This window comes from Diabrotica undecimpunctata, chromosome 9 (genome assembly GCF_040954645.1).
Source record: "Diabrotica undecimpunctata isolate CICGRU chromosome 9, icDiaUnde3, whole genome shotgun sequence".
Taxonomy (NCBI): Eukaryota; Metazoa; Arthropoda; class Insecta; order Coleoptera; family Chrysomelidae; genus Diabrotica; species Diabrotica undecimpunctata.
This window is the reverse complement of record NC_092811.1, coordinates 25262623-25290000: the sequence shown is the minus strand read 5'-3', so window position 1 is coordinate 25290000 and position 27378 is coordinate 25262623. Positions and strand designations below refer to the sequence as shown.

The following is a 27378-nucleotide window of genomic DNA, read 5'->3' as shown; positions in this document are numbered from 1 at the left end:
ACTGATTTGTATACATCGATGTAGGTTTCTTTGTGGATGATAGTTGGCTCTTTACGCAACCGTTTTTCCACTCGTCCAAACACTCGGTTGGCAGGCAGATGTCCTCTCACCGGAAATGTAATTGTGATGTCTGTTACTTTGAACTTTGTTTTGATCAAAAAGAGAATAAGTATACGCATCGAAATTGTTTTATTTTGAGCACCACACCCATCCCACAAAAGTTTGATTGATGTAACATTTTCAGGTAGATCCAGGCTTTGAAGGTGTTACAAAAGAGCTGAAGAGGCCTCAGTAGAACCTCAACAACACAGAAACAGTATAATCCAATTTGCCTAGAGTAATATGCTTCTTGAATCGGTGATTTTGGTAACGGTTGAATCTGCTGTAAGTCGAAGCACATAGTGAGTGAACCAGACTCTTCTTTTTTCATAGCCTAATAAAATGCTGCTGCACGAATCGCGTCAACTCGTTTGTTAGTCATGTACTCAATCTTCTTAGCTGGATCCTTTGTGGTTTTGATGAAATGTTTCATTTTGTAGCAGTATCTACACACATCAGACGCTGGGGAGCGAAATCCAATATTAAAGGTTGGAAAAATTCTTCGAAACATCGTTTTTGATACTTTGTTCGAGATCTCATCTTGTAAATTATTATACATTTTCCATACTTTTGTGATGTTCATGTCCTGATCCAAATAGATGCGCTTTGATTTATTTCTAGAATAATGTGTTTCTTTACCTCTTAACCTTTTTTATGAAATCTCTTACACGCGCCTTTTTGCCAGCTGTCTTCGCTGATTTGCGGTCGCTCCCCCCTATTCTAATTTAGATGTTCCCCCTTACAAATACATTTTATAATGTTGCTTAATCTGGTAGGTTTGACTATCATCACTGACATAAAAATCTTCTTACATACCTTGATAATTTTTGTGTTTTGCTTAATCAAAGTGTACTCAACAGAACAAGAGTTGGACCGTGTCTCGTTGCTTGTATTTTGTGGCGTTCTTCTTTTGATGTTTTGAAGGGACACATGCCTTGAAATGAAGTTGTCCTGAGCTGTTTTATTGGGCACAGATAGCAAGTTTTTCCTTACATGAGAACAATCACTGGGAGTAAAGCTTTTACACAAAAAATTTTTAGAGGAATGTGAGCACAGGTTGAAGGTATTGTAACCTTTAGGTTGGGTTAGTCTTATCTTCTTTGCCAATTATCTCTTTCATGGATTTATAGTCCTCTTCCTAGAGCCATCATTTCCATCTTCCACACTTACAAAAGAGTCATCAATAACTCCACTCATCCTAATTAATATTAAATTAAACACTACTAGCTCTGCGACACGGTAAGAATGAAGCTGAACAAAACACTGTGATAACTCCTAACCTCAAACAACAGAGCATCATGGGTAGGGCGAATGCTGTCCTGTAACTAAACCTTTTGTGATTAACTACTTATAGTGGACAAAACTTGTTTTGTACCGCTAACTATATTTCATATGTGAAAAATCATACAACAAAATTCGTTTTGACAAACTTTTATTTACTAACATGTGGGGTTCAAAATAAATTTTCAAATGACACCAAAATCTCAACATTGATTTATTTTGACAAATCCTTTTTTGAACGCCACCTCCTCATTTAATAAATTCATGTTTGTTTAAATTTGAAAGTTTAATAAACATACATTTTTTTATTGTGGCGTATTATTTTATTCTTGTAAAGACGATATAAATCTTTTGAAGTATCTTATTGAAAACGTAACTTTTTTTATATCTTATGGGTAAATACATGGACCTATAATGTCAGTTTTTATGATTTTTGTTGACTTATGCTTTTCTGATATCTTTGAGAGAAATGTCATTGGTGCCCATTTTGTTTTGCAGTTTAGCTTTAACGTGGTCTTCGTTAAGTATTCGTGAACGAGAAGCTTTTTATTATCTACTTTTGTCAGCTTTTTCGCAACAAGCAATAAGTAAAAAAGTTAACAGATCACATTATAGTACTGGATATATTTTAGAAAAGCTATAATACAGTTTCATACTAAAATACAATTTTATTGTACAAAATTTTATCAGTTAATCCTTGACCCCTTGGATTTTAGTACTTTAACCGAAGAATCTGCTGGGTACTGAATTTTAGTAATGTTGATTTTAAAATCCGTTAAAACATCCTTCATGGCGTTTTGGGGAAGGGTAGGTTGAAAAGTGCCTGGTTTCCGATAAAATGAAGAAGTAGATAAAGCAAATTTTGTCTTTTTCTTACTCATCAGTCTCGATTCCCTTGCTGCTATAATTTCTTCCCGGTCCTTTAACCTTTTTCTAATATTTTTTGTCTATAAAAAATCATATAATTTATATAACGTGTATGGTATCTCCGAAAACACTCAAAAACATTAACAGAAATTAATATTTTTGTTAACCCTTAACTAGTGACCATGCGTCTCACAGACTCCGCACACGTTTATTAACGCGTCTGCGTTTCTCGCCACAAATACGTAGCAACCTGTAATTCGGTGTACCTTCCTAGCTTTTAGAGTATATTTGAACGTGTTAATGAGAGGTACCTCGAACGTCCCGTTTTCGAAATATTTACGTCGCGGAGTCTACTAGACGCAAGGTCACATTAGTGTTATTAATATGGACAGTTCTCGTAAAGCTCGTAAAGAATTTAAACACTAATATTGAAGAGGAAACAGGCTTTAAAGCCTACATACAAGAAGTGACATATACTCACATTCGCACCTGTATTCTACAGTATGAGCAATACATAACATTTTAATGGGTAATGTTACCCATTTAAATGTAAGAATTAGTTTCGATTGCTACAAAGATAATTAGCCTGGTATTGTTTGTTTTGTAAATGCTATGAAACTGTTACCATGGAGAGAGGCTGTGTGATGTACTCAAGATTGCTGAGCGCAACAAATTGGACTATAAATACCGAAGTACTCTTAGAACTTAATAGCAGACATATAATAAAAAGAAAAAAAAGGAAATACGTAAGTTAACCAGTAAGACCTACAACGCGGTGTATATACTCGATTTCATCGTTCTTGGCGTGTGCCTGAAATAAGCTACTACGGAATTTTTAATATTCGTCTCTTTCTGATACACAGATGCGTAATTCAATTGTGCGAGTCACGTTCGTCATGGTAAAGTGCAATGAGAAGGGAATGAATAGACCACTCACGTCTCCCGGTATTGTAGCAATAACACCGATGCGTTTGGCCGATACGGTGTCGGTGATAGGTTCGGCCTCTTTACGAATACAGATAGCTGACAGTGACGTGTTCTTTTTAACATGTTACCCTGATCTGTGCAGGTTTGAAGTAGCTGATGAAATAGTTTTTATAAGTAAACAGTTTTTAATTAATTATAAGTTTGAGCTCTTACTGTGTGGAATTCCATTACATAAAATAATACTCTCGACACCTTAAAAATTCCAGTTTATTATAAATTAACTCTCTCTCTTCCGATACCCATTGCAATAATGACTGGTGGCATTGTTCTTGAATGAGCTGGCTAATAGGTTTATAATTGTAGCAATTACCATTGATATTTTATGTTGTTTTAGTCGATTTTAGTCAGTCATTGTTGGAATTTGTTCCGAACAGTTTTACTTATTATTTTTTGTTGTGAATAACCAATTGTTCTATTTAATAAAAAAAAATGCCGGGAAAAACGATAACAGGAGAAATGCGACAATGTGTAGTTCATTTATTGGAGTATTTTAAAAAAGAAAAAGAAAACAACCGACCTTTGCTTTCGTTATCATCGGTACATTAACGAGTAGCGGACGCTTTGAAAATCAGTCTTCGCACAGTGACAAGAATAAAGAGTGAATACAAGACAGGGGCAGCTCTTACTATACCAGGAGAGTCACGTAATGTACAAAAAAAAGACTAATGATGTCAGCGATACTATAAAAGGAGAGATTAGAAATGTACTGTATGGCATGAAAGCAAAAGGAGAGCACGTTACAATTAAAGTTCTAAATACACAATTAAGAAACAAGCATCTCTATGACGGTTCTGATACAAGTTTGTGGCGTCTTATGAAAAATTGTGGGTTTTCATACAAACTAGAAAATAGTAGACGAGTGCTATGTGAGAAACCATGTATTGTCTCCAAACGACTGTATTTTTTGAGGCATTATATGAGAAATTTTCCAAAAAGTCCAAGCCCACTTCAGTTCGTTTTTTTAGATGAAACATGGATATTCCTAAAAGGGGCATATAAACGTACTTGTCAAGATGACTGTGTGAAAAGCATCAGAAAAGGACACGAAAATACAGGTAAACGCTTTGTTGTTTTACATGCCGGAAGTAGGCAAAGATTTGTTAAAGATGCTGGATTACTGTTTTCTACGAAATCGAAGAGTGCAGACTATCATGATTCTATGGATAAAGAGTCTTTTAAAAAGTGGGTCTCCGAAAAGCTGATACCAATGTTGGAGGAACCATCTCTAATTATTATGGATAATGCCTCATACCATAGCTCTTTAATAGAAAAGTTACCGAATGCCAGTTGGAAAAAATCGGACTTACAAGAATGGTTACGAGCGAAAAAAATAATTTTTGACGACAATTCGGGCAAGACAGAGCTATTGAGTCTTTGTCGCCAGAATAAACCACAAAATACCAGGTATGTTATAAACGAGCTACTCTAAGAACATGGGCATCAGGTTTTGAGATTGCCTCCAGATCACTGTCAATATAATCCGATTGAGTTGGTCTGGGGCATTTCTAAACAATACTATGATCGTCATATTGGAGAACATGGACGTGGAGATGAAACAGTGAAAAAAGTTTGGGGCGATGCATTAGCTGAGGCAACACCTGCAGTGTGGGCGAGTTGTGTTAACCATACTGAAAAATTAATTCAGGACGACTGGGCAAAAATGGTCACATATGATGAAAATGAAAGTTGGATTATTATCGATTTGGCGGAAGATTCCACTGATGAAGTCAGTTCCAGTGAAGACGCTGACTGATTAGCTAATTAATCAAGGTCAGTACGTTGTAACAGTTCAGAATTCGCTACAGTGCTTAAAACTTAAAAAATCTGTATCATTTTTTAATTAAAGTGGGTTAAATAATTAACACTTTGTATTTCAAAATCCTTTTAAAATGTACTTTTCGTTATATCCTGTCCTATTGTACTGCAAGCTAGAAAAATACTTCTCCGCAATTTATACGTATATTCCGCTATTAGAAATTTAATGAAAAATAATTTATAATTTTCTTTTATAACTATTATTTCGTTTGACATGCTACATTTTGCTCCGCCACTGGAGGAGGTAAACGAATCGAGCTTAGACAAGGAAAGACAGATGAAACAACTTATTGCAAGTGTTTTTACACGCACACGCCAAGAACGATGAAAACGATTATATCATATAAAATAACATGAGATTCAAAATAAGCATCTGAATTAAAAAACATTTTCCACTTAGATTATTTTCCCCATAAAACTAAAAAAAAGTATCAGAAAATTTAACCTGATTCATGCTCAGTCTGTATCCTTCCCTCAAATATTTTAATTTCTTCTTCAGCTCCTCGAATTCTTTCTGGGACTCTTTCATATCTGTCACCAAATGGGGATGTGACAACAAACCAGACTCTTCCTCCAATTTCGTTCTTAACTGTCTATATCTGTCTCTTTCGTGTTTTGTGTCGTTGAGGCTACCCCGTATTACCTCTTTATTTCTTTCCAAGAAGGAATCTTCTTCGATGGCGTCTTGAATATCCGATTGAAATGCGCCGATTTTTTCTCGGATATGAGCTAAAATCTGAATGGTTTCTTCAGACTTCTTTCTGTATTTCATCAACTCTACTTCCTGCTCTTCGATTTTATCCGCTCGCAATCGATTTTCTGCTTTTAGTTTTACAAAGTGGTGTAAGTAATGGCCTTCATCTACTTTGTCCACAGCTTTAATTGCGTTTTCTTTTTCATTCACCATTTTTGTTAAACGAATCCATTTTACCACCAATTTGTACTTTTCTTCCATATCTTTCTTTTGGCGACTGAGCTGGTGGTCAACATACCTACGAAAAATAGATTTTGGGTGTGGGTATAATATGGAGAAAGAAGATCAGCCTTTTGGAGATAGGAAAGCGAACACACTAGATCCTATAAATGGAAATATAACCTACCCATCTGGCATTTCTTTTCCTGTTTTCGTATTAATCAAACCACGTCCAATTTCCTTTTCTCGTGCCTGAAGATCGGAAAACATCTTATGCAAATGAGCGCTTTTTTCCTTCTTCGTTTGTCTAAGTCGGCTAAATTCATTAATAATATTTTCTCGTTGTCTCGTAGCATTCGTGCAAACATAATCTAAATTGTCTAAAACACGCTTGTACCTTTTAATCGCCAAGTCTGGAAGGTCCTCTGGCACGAAAACATAAGGCATCTTTCTTCGTCTATAAATTATAATTGATAAATGATTAAATGTCTAGTGATCATCAAATGAAGATTTTAATTAAATAAAATAGTAAATTTCTATTTTAGTACTGTATATTTCTATTTAATTTAATATTGGATAAAAGGCAAATAAGCATGGAGCTTCTTTTTTGCAGAATGAATCTTGAAAATGCATTGGATAGCAAGAATGTCGAATAAAGAAGTTCTACAACGATTAAACAAAGGGATACTCTTATCAACGACAAAAAACTGAACCGAGTTATATACTTGGCACATCTGTTGAGATACGAAAAATACTATACAAAGTGCGCGGTCAAATTGAGGTTCCATTGTAAATTCAACCCAAGATAGTGCTCATCTCATTCGTCACAACTGTACTCCCACCCCACTAACCTCCTAATTTCATCTCCCATCTTAGTTTTTGCGCACTATTAACAAAACTGCTTTTGTTTTGCGGGGCAATCAAGTCCCTTTTAATTCTTCTTTTGTTTTATCCACAGCCACGACTACAAGATCATCGGTGTAGTCCACCAGACGAATGCCCGTCGGTCCCTCATTTTTGCATCACCAAAATTGCTTCTACTTATTGCTCTTCAAACTTGTTTGCAGTGTCCAACTTGTTACTACTAGCATAGGTGTCACTCCTATCTGCCAGCCACCAGCTCGCAACTTTAGATGAACCAGTAAAACAAGATCCATCCTCAGCATGGGATGGATGCATCCTCAGGATGCATCCAAGACCCATGAATACAATCCAAAGTGGAGTCTAAAAGACCATAGAACTAGAGTCAAAAGTATACTGATATCAAACCCAATCTGTATACAGAGAATTTTTCAGTTCTTTAGGCATGATGAAAGCAGAAATCAAAATTTAGAAGGACTGATTTAGGCCACCGTGGCCTTTTCAATTCTGATTATTAATTTCCATTTTTTTAAAGAAAATTTTAACTTCAAGTGTGTATCAAATAAAGATAAAGTAATTTAACAATTTTTTTTCTGAAATTGTATAAATTAAGCTTTAAAATGAGACTTTGTAAAGCTCAGTTGCATGGGAAGAAGCCGAGTTACGATCGAAAAATACTTATTTTGCAACCATATTGCACTAATTTTATAATATCTGAAATTCTAATTATTGGAAAAAAATTAGTAAATGCCATTTTATTTGTTTTTTTTTTCATGGAACAAATTTAATTGAAAAAAAAAATTTCTAGCTCTTTTAGTTTACGAGCTAGAATCTTATAAACAATTAAACTGTTTATAAAAATTTTTTGACCACTCGGATCGAAATCCACCACCGAAATTCGTAATCAGCAGCCAAAAATATATAAAATAACTTGGGTGGAGCCATCAGAATTGAAAAAGCTACGGTGACCTAACTGGCTCTTAGACTAATTGTCTTCAGAAACCCAGGAAAAAGAACAAGGGGACGATCACCAACATGGTGGACTGACGAAATCCGGCATTGGCATCCAACGATTCTGATGGGTAGTTCAAAGGTTACAAACTGGCCGTTCATTCTGGACCAATGGAAGCATCTTCTTCTTCTGGTTCCTATCCGTTTCGGATGTTGGAAATCATATTGGCAATCATGACCTTGCTCGCTGCGGCTCGAAACAGCTCCGTTGAGGTTTTCTTAAACCATGTTCTTAAATTCCGCAGCCATGATATTCTCCTTCTACCGGGTCCTCACTTACCTTTGACTTTACCTTGCAATATAGACTGCAGCAGGGAGTAACGGTGCTGATTTCTCATAACGTGTCCCAGATATTGCAATTTTATGCGTTTGATCGTAAACACAATCTCTGGTTCCTTCTTCATTTTTTCTAGAACTTCCTTGTTCGTGATCCTTGCTGTCCATGATATTCTCAGCATACTTCTTTAAAGCCACATCTCAAATGCTTCAAGTTTTTTAATAGTGGTGTCTGTAAGCGTCCATGCCTCCGCCCCGTACAACAACACAGAGAAAACATAGCATCTCAAATGTCTCATTTTTGTATCTAGGGATATGTTGTGACTTTTGAAGATGGCGCTCATTTTGTTAAAGACCGTTCTTGCCTTTCCTATGCGGCACTTTATTTCCTGTACATTGCTCCACTGTTCGTTTATAATAGTTCCCAGGTAGCAATACTGTTTTACTCGGTCTATCTGCGTCCCATTAATGTATAGATGAGCCCTATTTATATTCACCTTGCTGATAATCATTTGTTTCGTTTTGTGGGTATTAATGTTTAGTACGTACTGTTGACTGTACTCGTTTATTCTGTCCATTAGCCTCTGAAGTCCCTCTAAACTATCTGCTATCACCATGGTGTCGTCGGCATATCTAACATTGTTTACTCTTTCACCATTTAGAAGGATGCCTTCGTCTATTCCGCAAAGAGCTTCGTTAAAAATTTTCTCTGAGTACATATTAAATATCAACGGCGATAGGATACATCGCTGTCTAACTCCACGTAGTATTTTTATGTGATATGTTTCTTCTCCGTTAATTTTCATGTATGCGGTCTGATTCTAGTAGAGTTCTGAAATTATTCTGAGGTCTTTGTCATCCAGGTCTGCTTCTTTTAAAATGTTTATCATCTTTTGATGTTGAACTCTGTCAAATGCCTTTTCATAGTCGATCAAGCACGCGTATACGTCGCAGTTAACCTCCCTGCATCTTTGAATCAGTACCTGTACTCCGAAAAGTGCCTCTCTGGTACCCACTGCGTTAATGAAGCCGAACTGTCTGTCCGATATTTGTTCCTCGCACTTCTTATAAATTCTTCCATGGATGACTCTAAGAAACAGTTTCAACATGTGGCTCATTAGGCTGATTGTTCGATATTCTTCGCACTTTTTAGCCCCCTGTTTTTTAGGTATCGCTATGAATTCTGATTCTAGCCATTTATCAGGGATGATTCCTGTATTGTATATTTTATTGAAGACAGCCGTGATCCAATTTATTCCTTCTTCCTCCAAGAGTTTTAAAAATTCAGCTTCGATATTATCAGGCCCTACAGCTTTCCTGCTTCTTCTACCTCGGATTTAAGTATGTCTGGGCCCGTCATCCTCTCTGAAAATGGATGCCTATAATCCGTTCTTTGATCTTGAAAAAGTGTCTCCAAATATATTCTCCTAATGTCTTTCATCTCTTGGGTGTCAATGATTAATTTTCCATTGGTGTCTATGAGTTTCATTTGTGTTCGCTTTTTAAAAGTACCCGTTATTTCTTTCACCTTTTTGTGTACATTAAAATTGTCATGCTTGGCTTGTAGTCTTTCTATTTCTTTACATTTCTCTACAGCTTCTTTTTCTTTAGCTTCTCTTATTTTTCTTCTGATGTAAGCCTGCTTTTTTTTATATTCATCTTTATTTCCTTTAATTAACCTTCTGCGTTCCATTAAGTGAAGGATTTCTGGAGTCATCCAAGATTTCTTCTTTGTTTCTTTGTTTGGTTTTAGCAGATCTTGTTTAGTTTTCTTAATTATTTCTTCGAATTGATTGATTTCTCGTTGGATGTTATTTTCTTCTTTTAGTTGTTTAACTTGGTTGTTAATATATTCCCCCACTTGCTTTTTAACTTCCGGATGTTGCAGGGCTGTCATGTCGTAGTTAGGTCTAGACTTTTTCTTTATTGTCTTCAGTCTCACATCCATGACTCCCACTAAAGGTATGTGGTCAGATTCAATGTCCGCTCCTGGATATGTTTTGACAGATTTAAAACTGTTTCTGAATCTTCTATTTACCAATATATAATCTATCTGGTTTCTAATTACGTTATGGGGTTTATCTGCTGGTGCCTTCCATGTATACAATCTCCTCGGTGGTAGTTTATAAAATGTGTTTAGAACCACTAGCTTGTTATCTTCTGCGAATATTTCTAGTCTGTCACCTCTTTCGTTTCTTTGTCCTAACCCAAAAGGTCCGATTAGAGACGTTTTCCGTTCGGCCCCAAGTTTTGCATTGAAATCCCCCATTATGATGCTGACTTCGTGTTAAGGTATTCGTTCTAATATATCCTCTATGCTTTGGTAGAGAGTCTCTACTTCCTCGTCATCTTTATCTGCAGTGGGAGCGTATATTTGTATTATGTTTACATTCACTGGATTGGCTCTTATTTGCAGTAGTATTACTCTGTTGGACACTGGGACAAAATTTAAAATACATCTACTAATTTTTCTCGTTATTATCACAAAAACTCCATGCTCTAGTTTTCCATCTAGTGACCCTGAGTAGAATATTCTGTGATCTTTTTTGTCAATGCTTCCTGTTCCGGGCCATCTCATCTCGCTTATTCCCATTATGTCAATGGTCATTCTTTCCATTTCCTGAATGGCATTGTCTATTTTTCCACTCCTTGCCATAGTTTTCACATTCCATGTGCAAATTTTTAAATATTGTGGTTTTGCTGCTTTTTCTTTTTCATAGGTACTCATAGGAACACTTCATAGGAACTGCCCCCCGGAGATCCGATTGGGGAACTTACTCCGGAATCGTATTTGGTTGTGAGCATTACCATATATGATTTTATAGTAGGACTATTCAATGGAATCTTTAATGTAGTGGTTGTCCTCGGCCTTCTACATCCTTATGCCGTTGACCTCTACTGAGGTTCCTTCGCCTTTAGGGCCAGTTTCCCAACCCTCGGACAAAAGAGTGCCCTGTCACTTACCAGCTCATCCGCCCGAAGCCATTGGCCAGTAAGTGGGGGATTGCTTATACCGGTAATCATTCGGTGAAATAGGTGGGGGGGATATAGGGAAGGAATTTGGGGTTCGGGTAGGATAATATTGGGGTTTCGACCTGGTTTCCTCTAAGTAGGGAATGGAGGAAAACCAGGAGCTCGCGTGGGCAGGGACGCTACCTCCCTGAAGTAAGTCTACCCTCTATCGGGATCATAGAGGGGTACCTACCGGCTACCCTTAAGCATCTAGTTGTCTGTATTAGGGGAAATCACGATTCTCAGTAATGCGGAAATTACAAGAGAGATAAACCGTAATGAACACTTTTAGAATAACACCGAGCAAGATTATTAGGGACAGACACAATAAGGAACGAAGAGACCAGAAATTATGTGAAATAAATGACACAGATAGAAGAGAGAGACGACAACGATGTCGTTTCCAGTAAGAACATATAAAAATGGAGAGAAGTATTACGAAAACGGGTGCTTAACTACTTTTTAATAAACAACAAATTTTGTAAAAAGTATTATTAAGTATATATTAAGAAAATCATTTCAACACGAGTGGTAATGGAAAAAAAAATTAACAACTCTTTATTATGCTGAACAGGAAAAAACTACAAGAGTTAAATATTCTATTATGTACATATAAAAATATTAAATCTTTGAAAAATCTGTACGTTGGAACACATACCTAAAATATAATGCAAGTTTTCTCTCCAAAACTAAGTTAATAACTTTCGATCGATTCAATTGTTTTGCAATAAGATGATACCGCTCTACGTGGACTGATCTAGGAAGAGAAGATTCTGATTCTTCGCTAATGACTGATTCTTCTACCTGTTCTTCTTTTTCTTCTTCTTCCTCCTCCCACATCTCCATTCCTAGCGAGGGTACCTGTTAGACCGATTTTAGTGATTATACAAGATGAATCACGATTAACCAAACGAAGCCCACTCGCAAAAAAATATTAAAAATTAAAATGAAAAAGACAGTAAAGATTCCATTTCACATACAAATCGTCTATGTATCTGTTTATACGTATTTCGCTTTAATAAAGCTCATCAGAACAGTTATTCATAGGCGTTCTCAACGTGAAAAATAGATCTTTCCTGTCTTAAGAAGCAACAATAAAATGGCTTCGAAACGGACGCAATAGCGACATCTGATATTAAATCCGTAAAATAGTTTCGAAACACAATTCAGATAACTGCCTTAATCTGAGCCTTCTAAAGTTTATTCGTTTACCAAATTCCCATCAGTAAACATGAGCACGTGTTGATATTCGCCGTCTCATTCGTCAAGAGGCTATTAAATATAATTTATTAGACAGATTCTCATGTTACAGATCCCAACTTGCCATCATTTTAAATTCAGATTGTATCGTGTTGATTTTTAAGTTAATATATTGTGTTATATTTATGTTATAGTTATTGGTAAGTTATTTACTGGTCGTGTTATTTTTTAGAGTTTAGTTTAATTGTGATATAATGATTAATTTTCAAGAAATTCTTACACTAACAGTTTCAAAAGTAAATATTTTTAAAAATCATATGATACATACATCAGTACGACCCTGTTTGGCTTACACGTGGTTCTATTGACGATTGGGAATTTGTAGAATGAATAGGGTTTATAAATTGCAAGGCATAGCGAGACGTTGATAAAGATGTTAATAGAGACATAGGGAATCTAAAATTTGCATTCCACGACATGTCTCCTCAACTAAGCAGAAATCGATTAAGGCAGTTATCTGAATTGTGTTTCGAAACTATTTTACGGATTTAATATCAGATGTCGCTATTGCGTCCGTTTCGAAGCCATTTTATTGTTGCTTCTTAAGACAGGAAAGATCTATTTTTCACGTTGAGAACGCCTATGAATAACTGTTCTGATGAGCTTTATTAAAGCGAAATACGTATAAACAGATACATAGACGATTTGTACGTGAAATGGAATCTTTACTGTCTTTTTCATTTTATTCGGATCTACTCTGTATGAGTACAAGAAACCAATTCGCTAACGATTTCTGCTTAGTTGAGGAGACATTTTTAAGGCAGTTATCTGAATTGTGTTTCGAAACTATTTTACGGATTTATTAAAAATTAGTTTGCAATAAATACACAGGTTAAAAACGTCTGTGATTCTTAAAAAAATATCTGTAAAATAGAGAACTCTATTAATATAAAAGAATATCAGAATGAAAATAATAAGCACTCTTTAGCTGTAAGACACAACCACACAGAAATACAGAGCAATAAATACGGAAGAAAAATGAGAAGATTGTAAAACACAAAAACACGATTATGATTAAAAATGCAATAGAAGAAAATAAAAGTTTAAAGGTTCTATACAGAAAAACGCAAATAAGGAGGAAATACGTGCAAAAAATAAAAAATTTAAGCAGAAAATATTGTCACAAACAGAAAAGGATCTTACAGGAAATTGAGGTATTCTACAAACAACTATATTCGTTAGATGGGAGAGTATCAGAAATTATGCATGAAAAAACTTTACCAAACGTCAGAAGATATCCCAGACAAAGCAAAAGATGAGATTATGAAAAAATATCATCAGAAAGAGATGAAAAATAACCAGGCACCGGATGAGGATCGCATTGTAATTGTAAAAAAAGAGGTCAAGGACTTATCGAATCCTTAAAAACTCTCGAAGATAACTCAGTTAAAATAAGAATTGAAAACCAGCAATCTGATACCTTCAAAACCAGCAGAGGTGTACGACAAGGGTGCATACTATCTCCAGACCTGTTCAATTTATATGGAGAATACATAATGAGGAACGCACTCGATGGATGGAGAGGCGGCATCTCCATTGCAGGAAAAAAGATCTCAAACTTAAGATTCGCAGACGATACAACACTGATAGCAACATCTGAAGAGGAGATGTCGAGACTGATAAAGAGAGTAGAAACCGAAAGCAACAAGTGTGGGCTCAAGATTAATAATCAGAAAACAAAAATCATGATTGTGGACCACGCGAATATCCTCCAAACAACAGGCGCCCTAAATCAATTCGAGAAAGTAGACGAGTTCACGTATCTAGGATCTTCCTTAAGCAATGCAGCCTCCTCCCATATGGAAATTCGCAGAAGAATAGGGATGGCCAAGAACGCGATGAGTCGACTGTCAAAAATATGGAAGGACCGCTCTTTATCCAAAAAACTCAAAATGAGACTGGTACGGACACTCATTTTTTCAATCTTCAGTTACGGTGCCGAAACATGGACAATAAAATCAGAGGATAGGAAAAGGATTGACGCATTCGAAATGTGGTGCTGGAGACGAATGCTACGCGTCTCGTGGACGGAGCACAGATCCAATCAGTCGATTCTCGAAGAGCTAAACATTCAGACCAGACTCTCCTCTCAGTGTCTTGCAAATGTTTTAAAGTTTTTTGGCCACATTGCGAGAAGACACAATGACAACTTAGAAAGACTAATTGTGTGCGGAAACGTAGAAGGACGTAGAGGCAGAGGACGCTCACCTATCCGATGGTCAGATCAAGTACAGAAAGCCACTAGAGAGACGTTTTCCGAGTCCATGAGAGCAGCCCAAAATCGCAAGAGATGGAGAGAATTGAGGATGGAGAAAAGAGAGCATTGTAGGAAATCACGATCCTCAGCAATGAGGAAACGACAAGAGAGAGAGAAAAACTCTATTTTATAAATGCGTGTTTGTATGGCCGAAATACGAAATCTTTTACACATTTTATACAGCTCAAAAAAAAAGAAAACGATAGTCGTTTTCGTTTAAATCTACCAAAATAGGTGACGAGTTTTGCAGCATTACACTGTAACATTTTTTTTTATAATTAAAATATTAATTAATTTTTAATCCTTTTACCCCTGTTGCTGAGACGCCGATGGCCGTATTTGCAAATAATATATACGCGGGTGGTTATGTTTACTATTAGGAAATTTCATTGGAATCTACCGTCTATCTCAAAACACGGAAGGTCCGACTTATTAAAGACGCCGGGTTGGTTAATCCTCGGTTAATTCTTTCCGGTTTCAGGCGGTTTCTGTTTGATAAATTTGATAAACATCGTCGAAAGCACTTTATAGTATTTTTCTGACAGAACGTAATTCAGAAAGTTTTATTTTCCTCACGTTCCAAATTACTGGTACCGTAATTACCTCGAACCTTCCGATGTTCGTTAGAAACTTACTTTCCTAGAAATGCATACAGGCTGGCCTGTCATTTTTAAGTGGGGGTTATCGTACCTTTCTTTTTGGGAAGCTTGGTAAATGGGAAGAAAATGAACATCACTTCCGCCAGGGCGATCTTTGAGTAAAGACGCCTGCCTATATTACCGTCTCTGTGTTATCTTTTCTTTAAAGTGTGTATACACTATAAATATAAATATACACTATAAATAACATTATAACAGTCCATTGATACTAATTCATAAACGGAAAGTTTGACGACTTGTGTTCCTTTCGCCGTTTATTTTTATATATTCGGCGCTTGAATTCATCAAAGCCGTAACAAAGGTCTTGCTAAAATTTGTAAATTTTTTACATTTTGGTTTTGATAAAAACTGAAATTATGCGACCTTGCCGAAACATCATCAAAATATAAGTTTTTATTAAAACCAAAATTATTCAACGCAGAGTCAAACCCGGAAACCACAAAAAGCACATATAGCTGCTGCGGAAATTTTAAGAATATATATATATACACTCGAGATCATAAAATCCGGGTCACCTTGAAAATCACCGATATTTCATTTTTAACGAGCTTTATCGTAAATAATAATAACACAAATACAAACTAATGCATGTTTCTGAGAATTGTTGTGGTTTCCTTTGTAACAAAGAATTCCAATAGTGCCAATTTCGGAGTAAAGTGCACACTTCCCAAAATAAACGCTACCTGTAACTCCGCTTGTTTTAAATGTATCGTTTGTGCTTCGACTTTCTGTTCAAATGCAACGGACAAACGTTTATTGTTGCCACCATTAGTGTTTATTAGTGCCATTATTAGTGTTTATTTTTTGACAAAAATGCCTTTGACTGTTGAAACGGCACAAATTGTTGCACTTGTGGAAGACGGTCACACTCAACGGCAAGTCGCAAGAACTGTTGGCGTAAGCCTTTCTACGGTTCAACGAGTGCTTCAACGCTTTCAGGAGGCAAGTTTGCTAACCAGGCGACCTGGCTCTGGACAAAGAACAACGACCACGGCACTAGATGACCGTTTCCTTGTGTTTCAGTCTTTACTAAACCGGACCTCAACAGCGGTTATGCATCAAAATCGTCTAGACGAAGTACGAAATCGCAATTTTAATGTTGCAACAGTCAGAAGAAGACTTCGTTCTTCTTGACTATCTTCTCGGGTAATGGCTAGACGACCGCCACTTCGCCGGGTGCCTCGAGTTGCACGACTAGCTTTTGCTCGACAATACGCGCGTTGGGGATTTAACGATTGTAGCGAAGTGTTATTCTCAGATGAATCCCGTTTCTGCCTAACTGGATCCGATGGACGTGTAAGAGTTTGGAGGAGAACTGGTGAACGATTTTCACAAGCTTGCATTCCACACAGAATTACCCTTCATCGAAAATGGGTCCCTAACTGCACGAAGGTACATTACGGAGATTCCGGAAGAACATGTTATGCCCAACATGGCAGGGCTTGGAGAAAACGCCGTTTTTATGCAGGACAACGTGCGATCGCACGTTGCCAGGATCAGTATGTAATGCTTGGACGAAGTTGGAATTACGAGGGTAGCCTGGCCAGCTAGGTCTCCGGACCTGAATCCCATCGAACATCTCTGGGACAATTTAAAAAAACGTATTCAAACTCATACACCTCCTCCTAACAACGCACAGGAGCTTAAGGATCTGTTAGTGAGTGAGTGGAATAACATACCACAACATGTAATCCGGAGAAAAATTGAGAGTATGCCCCGTCGTCTGCAAGAGGTTATTAGAACAAGGGGAGACAATACACGATATTGGTCATTGAAATTTCACTGGTTTTTTACCACGTTCTGTATTTTCCATATTTTTTCGTATGTCTGTTTTATCAACAATTTGATTTGTTTTCTGTTTTTTTCAATACAAACAATAAAAAACCATTTTTTTTTTCTTTTAAAACAAACATTGATGACAAATAAAAAATACATTAGCCAAAAAAAAGGTTATTACTGCACCAGAGGCAAAAATATTGAAGAAGCTTGAAATTTTCAAGATGACCCGGATTTTATGATCGCGAGTGTATATATATATATATATATATATATATATATATATATATATATATATATATATATATATATATTGTTATGTTTCTTCTTTCCCAACCAAAGAAAAATAAATAAAAAAATCCATCGAAATAAAATTTTAAGATAACAATATAAACAAATTGTATATAGTAATTTAAGATAAGATTTAGTGTAGATAAGAATAGAAATTTGTTTTTTCCGTTTCAAACAAAATTATCAAAAAACCTTTGTTTAGAATTAGAAGACATTTTACCTGTAAATTAATCTTTTCATTGTTTATATAATCGAGTATTAAATGACCATATTCTAATCTTTTGAAATATGTATAAATTGTGTATTGACAAAACCAATTTTAAAGTAAGCTATTTAGTTTTTCTCTGAAACCGAAATTAGGCTTTTCCAAAATCATGGTAAACACAATTTGAGCTTTTGATTGGACGGTCGTTTTTAAATGGGAATTTGTGAGCCGATCATGAGAACCGGAGAAGTCAGTTATAATTTGGTCATCGAAGGAAACAGTCGTTTGTCTCAAGATAGGGTGTGGTTCGTGAGTTGGATACCGGCATTGTGAAAAGAATTGAATAGTTTTGCAGAAGGAGATAGCAAGTAGATTGAAAGAGGTCCTTGTATCTACCGTTGGCATTTTGTGAAGATTTGTGAAAGTAGTTTTACGGCATCAAGTTGACAAAAGGAGGTCCTTGTGTCATTACTAAGTAGTTGAGTTTTTGGAGAAGTGCATCAGGTGTTTTTGGTTAGTGCAGCAGGTTTGCAGAGACGTTAGGAAGGAGCCTAGGTGCCAAAAAGGAGAGATCACATCGTTGAGGAGACTGGATTTTTCTGGGTATGTTCCAAAATACAACTCAATAAGAAAATAAGCTGTAAGTGTTTTGTACAATTGAATTTTATATCTGAGAAGGATCGGTTTGACATCATGGTCATTAGCATTCAAATTTAAAAACTGAGGTCTTGTTAGGCTAATCAAAAGTTTTTAAAGTTTTGTTGTTTCTTGTTTCAAGTAAAGAAAAATTTAAGTAAAATTGGTTTTCACTTAATATAAATGTATGTAGATTTAAAATCTTATTATTATAAAAATTTGATTTATTTTCTTGTATGCTGATTGATAAAACAACGACAGAATTTGATAATTGTTTTATTCGTTCATATAAAATAAAGAAACGTAAATTTTTGTAATATAATATTTTTTTATTCTTATCCTTTCTTCTCTATCCCGATAAAAGACAACTAGAAAATCTTTGAATCCATCGAACACAGGTAATATAAGGAGTTTATTTTACTTTTTATAACAAATAAGTTATATTTTTTTTAATGGCTCAATAAACTAAGATTAAAGATTAAAGTCAAAATAAACAATCATAACAATATATATATATATATATATATATATATATATATATATATATATATAAACAATATATATATATATATATATATATATATACATATATATACATATATATACATATATGTGCTTTTTGTGGTTTCCAAATATCCAAAATAACTATCAAAAATGTTACCTTCATTTCATAAGTTAATGCTTCCTTAAATCTATGCTCATCTAGAGAATCGTCATATCTCCTATCAAAATCATATTTTAATGTATAAGATACAATAGATTGACGAGGTCGTTTCTGTTCTAAAATCAAATAAATTTAAGTCGACTCACGAAATCAAAACAAATGTATCAAAAAACCAGGTTGAGCATGTACATGAGATGAAGGGAAGTTGTAAATGGAAGATACTACTAAACTATTTGATAGATAAATTTTGTAATCTCTCGTACTGAGAAAAGTCTCAATGTCATAAAATACTGTAACATGATCGAATAAGTAACTGCAGCAGAATTAAAGCATGTTCAAACTATCCCACAATAAAAAACTAAAATGTAAAAAGTTTCACGAACAAAAAAAAAGAGGAAGAAAACAAATTAAATCGAATACTGTGGGAATGATAATGCAAACATTTTTACCCTCATATTTGTACTCCTCATCAGTCAAACTCTCTTCCGCACTTTGATCTGCATCTTTATCGTCATCTAAATTGTCAAACAATCCAGAAATATCATCATCTCTGTCCACCGACAGCAAAACTCTTCTGGGGAACTCGTAAGCAGGAGCTTCCAAAAACGAAAAAGATATGGATTTGAGTGGATCAAATCCTTCCGGAGGGTCACTAGTTTTGGCATCTGCACTTATTTCTTTGCTATCTAACGATTTTTCATCCAAATAAGTTTCGTCTAAGGAATAAATTTTATTATAAATGTGATATATTATGGAATTAGGCTTTTGGGTAACTGTGAGGTGGCAGTACGGTGTAAGTCATTGAATTTAATATACTAAAAAAACTGTCATATTTTAAGATAAGAATCTCTTATTGAGTTTTAACCAGTGTTAAGAATATAAAAAAGAAATATGCATACTCTTAATTCGGTCTTCTAACTCTACTACTGTTTGCAGTTTCTCATCATCTAAAACTGTGTGTTTCGTACCAGGGGCATCCAGATGGAATTTTTGAGATTCTTCGGTCATGATTTTTCAAGAACAAACATTAAAAATATAAAAAAAAAATAAAAAAAAAAGTTTAATGAATTTGATAAAATATCATAATAGTGACAACATAATATGTCACTGACAATTATGTCAGAATAAACAATGGCAATTCATATTTCAAAATTCTTCTCTTACCAACTTTCTCACTGGCCTTCACTCCACTGATTTCTACTTTCTTCTAGCATATTTTAAAGCTGTGAAGAATAATAAACTTGTAAATACTCTACTCTTACTCTTTTCCGTGCTGGTTCTAGCTTGCGTGGGGGAAGAGCTCTGAACTGAGTAGGGGCTTTTCAGTACTTCACGAAAGACGGACTGGCCGGGGAAGTCCTCAACCCCGACACCCCTGTAGATATGCAGGACAGGTGCGAATAAGGTCCAACCAAATAAGTACCCGCGGATCAACTGAGGGCATGACATAGGGCAGCAGCTATGTCTTTATTGCACTGTGGCTGTATGATCCATACAGGCCTAGTGTAAATTACTTACAGGCGACAACTACATCTAAGTTCAACCGGCTGTGAGACTGCGATCAGGCAGGCAACGGGAAATCACCTGATTATCTTCCCAGAGAGCGTTATGAAATAACCACTAAGCAAGAAAATTCTGCGCTCTGCAATCCGGCTAGCAAAAACTTCAAATTAAAATCTGGACTTCGACAAGGATGCATAATATTCTATTCAAAATATATAGTGAACATATTATGCGTCAAGTTTTTGAGGAATGGCAAGCTGGAGCAACGATAAGAGAAAGAAAAATCAAAAACCTACGTTATGCTGATGAGACTGTTATATTGGCGTCATCACCACAAGAACTGGAACAAATTATAAATAGGCTAGGCACAGCAAGTACGGAATATGGTTTGAAAATAAATATGCAGAAAACCAAAGCGATGATCATCGATAGAATCAGAAACAACCAAGCAGAGATAAGAAACATGGCAGATTACGAAGTGGTCAGACAATTTAATTACTTAAGGCTCCATTACTACTAACGGTTTAGGATGCGAAGACGAGATCCGTCGACACATCACAATGGCCAGATCGGCAACAGTTGAATTCACAAAAATTTGGAAGAACACTGACATTCCAAAAAACACAAAAGTACGCCTTGTTCGAGCATTGATATTTCCTATCGTCACCTATGCTTCAGAAACTTGGACAATAAAAAAAGCCGATTCAAAGCGTATAATGGCATTTGAAATGTGGGTCTACCGTAGAATGTTGCGCATACCATGGACCGACCATCGCACAGAACTTAACATAAAAACTGAACTCATCACAACTATCAACTGTATCAACCAAAATATACTGAGATATTTTGGACATATAACTAGAACAAGAGAAGGCATGGAGTGAATGATAGGTTGAAACAAAACAAACAAAACAACACGCATAAGAGAGAGATAATTGGACAGAAATAGTCAAACAAATTACATTACGCCACTAATCCTTACGAAGGAGAAAGGTTAGAGGAGAAGGAAATACTCTTTCCCTCATAAGAAGCTTGTTTCTCCTAATTTTATAACACCAATAAAAGAAACAGAAAGAATGTAAATAACAGAACAAATAGTTGGTTACTTAGAGCAGGGTTTTCGAAGAAATGGTCGCGAGAAAAGATACACGGAAAACATTGTCGCAACCATTTGTATGGTTCTTCTCAGAGCATTTTTTCTAATATCAACGACGTATTAATGCGTTTTAGGCATTAGTATTGGTATAATTTATATTTTTACCAACAAACAACAATTGTAACATTCCACTTTTTCGTCTTTTTGCATTGATTAAGTAACTTAGTTAAGTAACAAGTTAACTCTTGGACCTGAAGATTGGCTGTATTTGTAAAGCCGGAAACCGATCGTCGTAGTTACAACAATCGACCAATTTTGTGTCTTTGTTATTTTTCTATTATTTGTCCTTTAATAAATAATTACACTGTTGTGCATTTTTTATTTTTCTTGATTTCTTAAATTTATTCGGAACTCTTCAACTATTTTAAGTACCTGTTTTTATCTGATATTTCCGGTACAAATTAATTTTTGCAGCTAATCGTCATCATGCAATGGGATAGGTTGCATGTATAATACACTCCTACGATAATTTTTTTATAGTATTGCGTGTTGATGGGATTGGACTATTACGTATTCGCTAATGATTTCATCACTTTATTTAGACAGCTATTTCCGCCCGTAATCAGTGTGTCTGTGTCATGTATAGAACGACGAAAGGATGAATAATTGTTATATATATAATATGAGTGAGGTATAATAACGATCATTAATAGATAGCGATATATAGATTATTTAAATATTTAATGCTAAAGTATTATAAGTAAATAGACTAGCAATTAATAAAACAATTTAAATTGGTAAACAGCAAGCTTAACTGTTATCAGTCTAGTTAATCGAAGTTATTTTTCAATTGTTAACACTTATAACCCTAGCAAAATAGTGCTGATTACAGGAGAGAAATTAGCAGGAAAGTTTGAAGTATAAATACTAAATAATTTGGGAACCAATATAGAGCCCTGTGGCACAACTTTGTTTGTTTTAAGATAGTCCGATACCTTATCATTGTAATGATTAGCTTGACTTCTATTATTATATATTATATCTAGATAACTAGATAGCATATTAGATGCCTGCTTAGACATACCAATATACACTGCGCGTCATTAAAAAGAGACCACCTAGAATTCTATAAGAATTTTTCAATAATTTTAAGTTTATGCAATTTATTCTATTGTAAATGAACTCTCAGAATGCAGAAACCCTTTTAAGCACCGCCAATGGGTGCCAACAGATCATTTTTAAGGGTAATCAGTTCGCAAAATTGATATACGACGTCGGAGAATGCACGTGTTGTTTGTACGTTGTTTTCCTTGGAATATGTCTGTTCTGTTTTTCAAAAATCTTTCAGTAGTGTACAGTTGTTCAAAGAGTGAACTTGTGCAATTTTTAAATTTAAAACTATGACTGAAAGATTTGCTAGATCTGTTCAAATTGTTACTTTGATTGATAATGGAATGAGTCAAAGAGAAGTGGCCAGACAGCATGAAGTCAGTCGTTGTATGACCCAAAAAACATACCAACGATTCGTAGAGACTGGATTTCATGAACGACGACCAGGATCAGGCGCGAGAAGAATCAAGACGGCCAGAGAAGACCATTGTTTATAACGCACTTCTTTGCAAAATCGTTTTTTTACGGTTAGAGCAATACAAAACCGTTTTCAAAATGCTCACGGGTGGACCTTAAGCACTTCTAAAGTGAGAAGAAGCTTGAGGGAATCTTGTTTAAGGGCTCGCTGCCCAGCAACAGGACCTTTGTTAACAGCAGCACATCGACAGCGCCGACTTGAGTTTACTAGAAACCACGAACATTGGACGATAGAATATTGGAAAAAGTTGTTAGATAGAATATTTGTTTAGTGATGAGTCCAGGATGGTTCTTTATTGATCAGACGGTCGCATCAAAACGTACAGAAGACGTGGGGAACGATATGCTGCTTGTGCTCGACGAGCACGTGTTGCTTTTGGAGGAGGCCCTGTAATGTTTTGGCAGGCATTTCATTCGAAGGCGATACATTACCTTTCTAGATGAGCATGCAATGTCTTTTGCTGGATTTGTGGGCGAAAACTTTATTTTCATGCAAGACAACGCGTGGCCACACGTAGCCAGAATGGTAACGCAATACCTGGAAACCGGCGGTGTGCCAAAAATGAATTGGTCGGCTCAAAGCCCAAATTTGAACCTGATTAAGCATGTTTGGGACCAACTTAAACGAAGAATAAGAAACAAAATACCTGCTCTAATAAATCGTGAGCAGCTTCGATTAGCGCTCAAGGAAGAATGGGAAGCTTTTCCTCAAGACAACATCTAGAATTTGACCAATGTCAAGTCGAATGAGGAGTGTAATTCAAAATAAAGAATAATGTAATACAGAATAATAAAAATCACGACTTTATTGTAATTTTTATAAAGAAATCAGAAAAAATTTACAATGTTAATTTTTACAATTTTCCATTAAAATCATTATTTTGGGAGCAGTTTTTTTTATTTAAGAAATAGTTGCGTACTGCTTTAGAACATATTCTTAAACATTACACAAATCAATACATTGAAATCAATAGAGAATGGTTAAGCTTATCAAAAGCTTTGGAATAATCCAAAAGAATCAACACTGTAATTAATCCATCATCGCAGGCACCAAATATGTCATCAGTTGTTTCTAAAAGGGCACTAGCACAGCTGTGATCCTTTTTGAAAGCAAACTGATTTTCTGGCAGAATGTTATGTTTATCTAAGTGAATCTGTATGCGCCGATTTATAATTTTCTCTAGGATCTTTGAAACAGTAGGTAGTATACTAATTGGTCCTATTTCATTAAATCCTGTTGGGTTATTCGGTAACGGTCCAATTTTATCAACTTTCCACATCGATGGGAGCTCTGCTCTTATGATGAAAACATTGATAATATGTGTCAACACTGATCTACGTCTTGATGTAAGCACATTGTTTGAAAAAAATCAGAAACAATTCTATCTAACGCACTTTATGGAATTTGGGCGGCCTCAGGAATGTTTTAAAATTATAAACAATTTTTTGGGTTATAAACAAATAAAATATCTCGGTAACTATTAGCTTTAATTAAATTTAGAAAAAGACGTTGGAAGAGACTCGGCAAGACGTTTCTTATAAAAGAATGAAGGCAGCTTACTTAAAGAAAGCGTCCCTTCAAAACGATCAACCACTTTTAATTGAAAATTAAAATCAAAAACAAAATGGCGGACATTTCAAGGTAAAGTTGAAAAAAATCGATTTTTTACCAATTTTGCATGTCAAAATTAATTTTTCGATTTTTTTTTCTAAAAAGTGGTTTATTGTCTTGTAAGGGCCCTTTTTTAAGTAATCCCATTGAAATTTGTTGTTTAAGATGTACGTATCCTGATAATTAGTGTCCGCCATCGGACACCTTTTTTGAGACTTGACTGAAACATCCTTTAACAAACCCTCTAGCGCACTCTTTTTAGTACATGGAAAAAAAATATTTTTTATTTAATTCAAAGATAATAATAATAATATTTAAAAATCATGTTCAATATTGTCCTTGATTCTAAACACCACTTTACTACTATTCTTGTACGAAATGAGCATCTTACCTTAAATCATTGCGGTCCTCAACTACTATTAGCTTCCATTCGTGAAAAATTTTGGCCCGTTAATGGACGTCAAGTGGTTCGCAAAATCGTTCGCGATTGTATTATCTGTTGTAGGGTGGCTCCTAAATTAGAAACCTATCTTATGGGTAATTTACCCTCGTCACGTCTTGTTCCCTCTAGGCCATTCTACAACTATGGACTTGACTATGCAGGACCTTTTTTGCTAAGAGATCGACACACCCGAAATTATAAAACTATCAAGGGTTACATAGCTCTATTTATCTGTTTAGCAACTAAGGCCATACATTTAGAAGTCGTGAGCAGCTTGACCACGGAAAGTTTGCTATCAACGCTAAAACGCTTTATTTCTCGACGCGGAAAATGCACTTCCATCCGTTCGGACAATGGTAGTACCTTCGTTGGCGCAAAAAATGAGCTTGTCAAATTTTTTGATACCTCTAGTTCAACTATTAGGGACAATTTAACTACCGAAAGTATCAATTGGCAGTTTATTGCGCCACGATCACCTCACTTTGGGGAAGTTTGGGAGGAGGGAGTAAAATCTGTCAAATTTCACCTAAAGCGTGTCATTGGCAATACAATTCTTTCATATGAAGAATTTTCCACTGTTTTATGTCAAATTGAAGCTTGCCTAAACTCACGACCACTCTCACCAATGTCTAACGACCCTTCCGATTTACTTCCTCTTACTCCTGCACACTTTTTAATTGGATCCACATTGACCGCAATACCTGAACGGAATTTCTTAGATGTCAAGGAAAACAGCCTTAGCAGATTCCAAAGGCTTCAAAAAATGATCCAAGGTTATTGGACTAGGTGGTCCAAGGAATACATTTCATCCCTCCAGCAGCGAGTTAAGTGGAAAAAACATTTTAACAGTCTTCTTAGAATTGGAAGTCTAGTGAGGGTGAAGGAAGATGGGACTGAACCCTTAAGATGGTGCCTGGGTAGAGTGACTCAATTACATGCGGGTAGTGACGGAATAGTTCGTGCAGTGACAATTAAAAATAATAGAGGTTGTTTCAAGCGACCAATGACAAAGGTGTGCGTTCTACCCACAGGTCAGTGACTTAAGCTTCAGTGAAACAAACGGTGAAACAAACTTTTAACTCAACCTCGATTACTTGTTGAACCCCTGCAGGTGTTCAAGGGAGGCGGCTTAAATGTTAAAACTTTCGAGCAACCCCGTATAATATACTTTTAGTTAAATTTTACCCGACCTTTATCTTACACCCCGAGAGAGGGGCTACAGGTAGTTGCGGACAGAAAACAGTCTCATCACAACATCGTTACAATAGGGACGCTAGTTTTAAATTTATCGCTTACGAAATATTTTACATGTGCCTTTTTTATTTCTTCAATACAGTTTAGTTTAAGTGATTTGTTTTTGTATTACTCTGAAATTCTAATGAGATTTAACTTACATCCCCTACAATGTACGTATCTTGAGAATTAGTGTCCGCCATCGGACACCTTTTTTGAGACTTGACTGAAACATCCTTTAACAAACCCTCTACTACTCTTTTTAGTACATGGAAAAAAATTTTTTTTTGTTTAATTCAAAGATAATAATAATAATAATATTTAAAAATCATGTTCAATTCCAACAGTTCGTATCTAATAAAGGAGCTAAAATTATTTATTTATTTTTTGAAATATACATTTTTTTAGCTTTCTAATCTAACTAGTACCTTAAATATCTCTAATAGTTTAGGAGATACAATACAATAAAAGTGCATACTCAACCCCCACTGGCTCCTAGACTATCAGTAAATATAAGACGTGTCACGTCTTACATTCATCGATAATCTTATGTGTCATGTCATATTCGATATCATATCACCAGTCCCGCGTATTTTGTCATCTGCGAAACATGTCTGTTAACCCCTCGTAAAAACTCCCACAAAAAATGCAAATAAAAGTGAAACCGTCGATCGGTTTTGTTGTCGCTCGCATTTCCATTTTTGGGTTAAAGGTATTGACAGTAACGGCTAAAAATAGAATCTTGTGTAATTTATTATCAGTGATCACATTAACTTCGATTAAAAGAACGAATTACCAGCATTGATGATTTTTTGTGTTATAAAGAGTTACTATAATATGGTAATAGGTAATGAGTATTTCAATTGAAATGTAGATTTACGATAATTTATTTCTTTGAGGACAAATTTACATATGTTTATTATAACCTTCGAATATACGAGGTTCACTCCAGAAGTTTTTAGTACTGTGAAAACAACAACTACACGATCGACGTTATTATCCCCGCTATTATTCGATTTAATTACTGCTTCGTTA

At 35.5% G+C, this 27378-nt stretch overlaps 3 protein-coding genes across 7 annotated transcripts in view; 1 reads left to right on the top strand and 2 right to left on the bottom strand.

Moving 5' to 3' along the window:
• LOC140449695 (uncharacterized) overlaps positions 1-27378 on the bottom strand; it is a 189127-nt gene that overhangs the window by 137361 nt on the left and 24388 nt on the right. The gene's annotated exons all lie outside the window — the stretch shown is intronic.
• LOC140450472 (cilia- and flagella-associated protein 184-like) lies at positions 1978-19983 on the bottom strand. The gene is made up of 7 exons (XM_072544116.1): positions 19770-19983; positions 19320-19586; positions 18868-18986; positions 11781-11983; positions 6149-6419; positions 5495-6088; positions 1978-2327 (listed from the first exon to the last, which is right to left on the bottom strand). The coding sequence occupies exons 1-7, from the start codon at positions 19876-19878 to the stop codon at positions 2067-2069; spliced, it is 1824 nt and encodes a 607-aa protein (XP_072400217.1). The 5' UTR covers positions 19879-19983; the 3' UTR covers positions 1978-2066.
• LOC140450471 (uncharacterized) lies at positions 24992-26149 on the top strand. The gene has a single exon (XM_072544115.1). The coding sequence runs from the start codon at positions 24992-24994 to the stop codon at positions 26147-26149; it is 1158 nt and encodes a 385-aa protein (XP_072400216.1).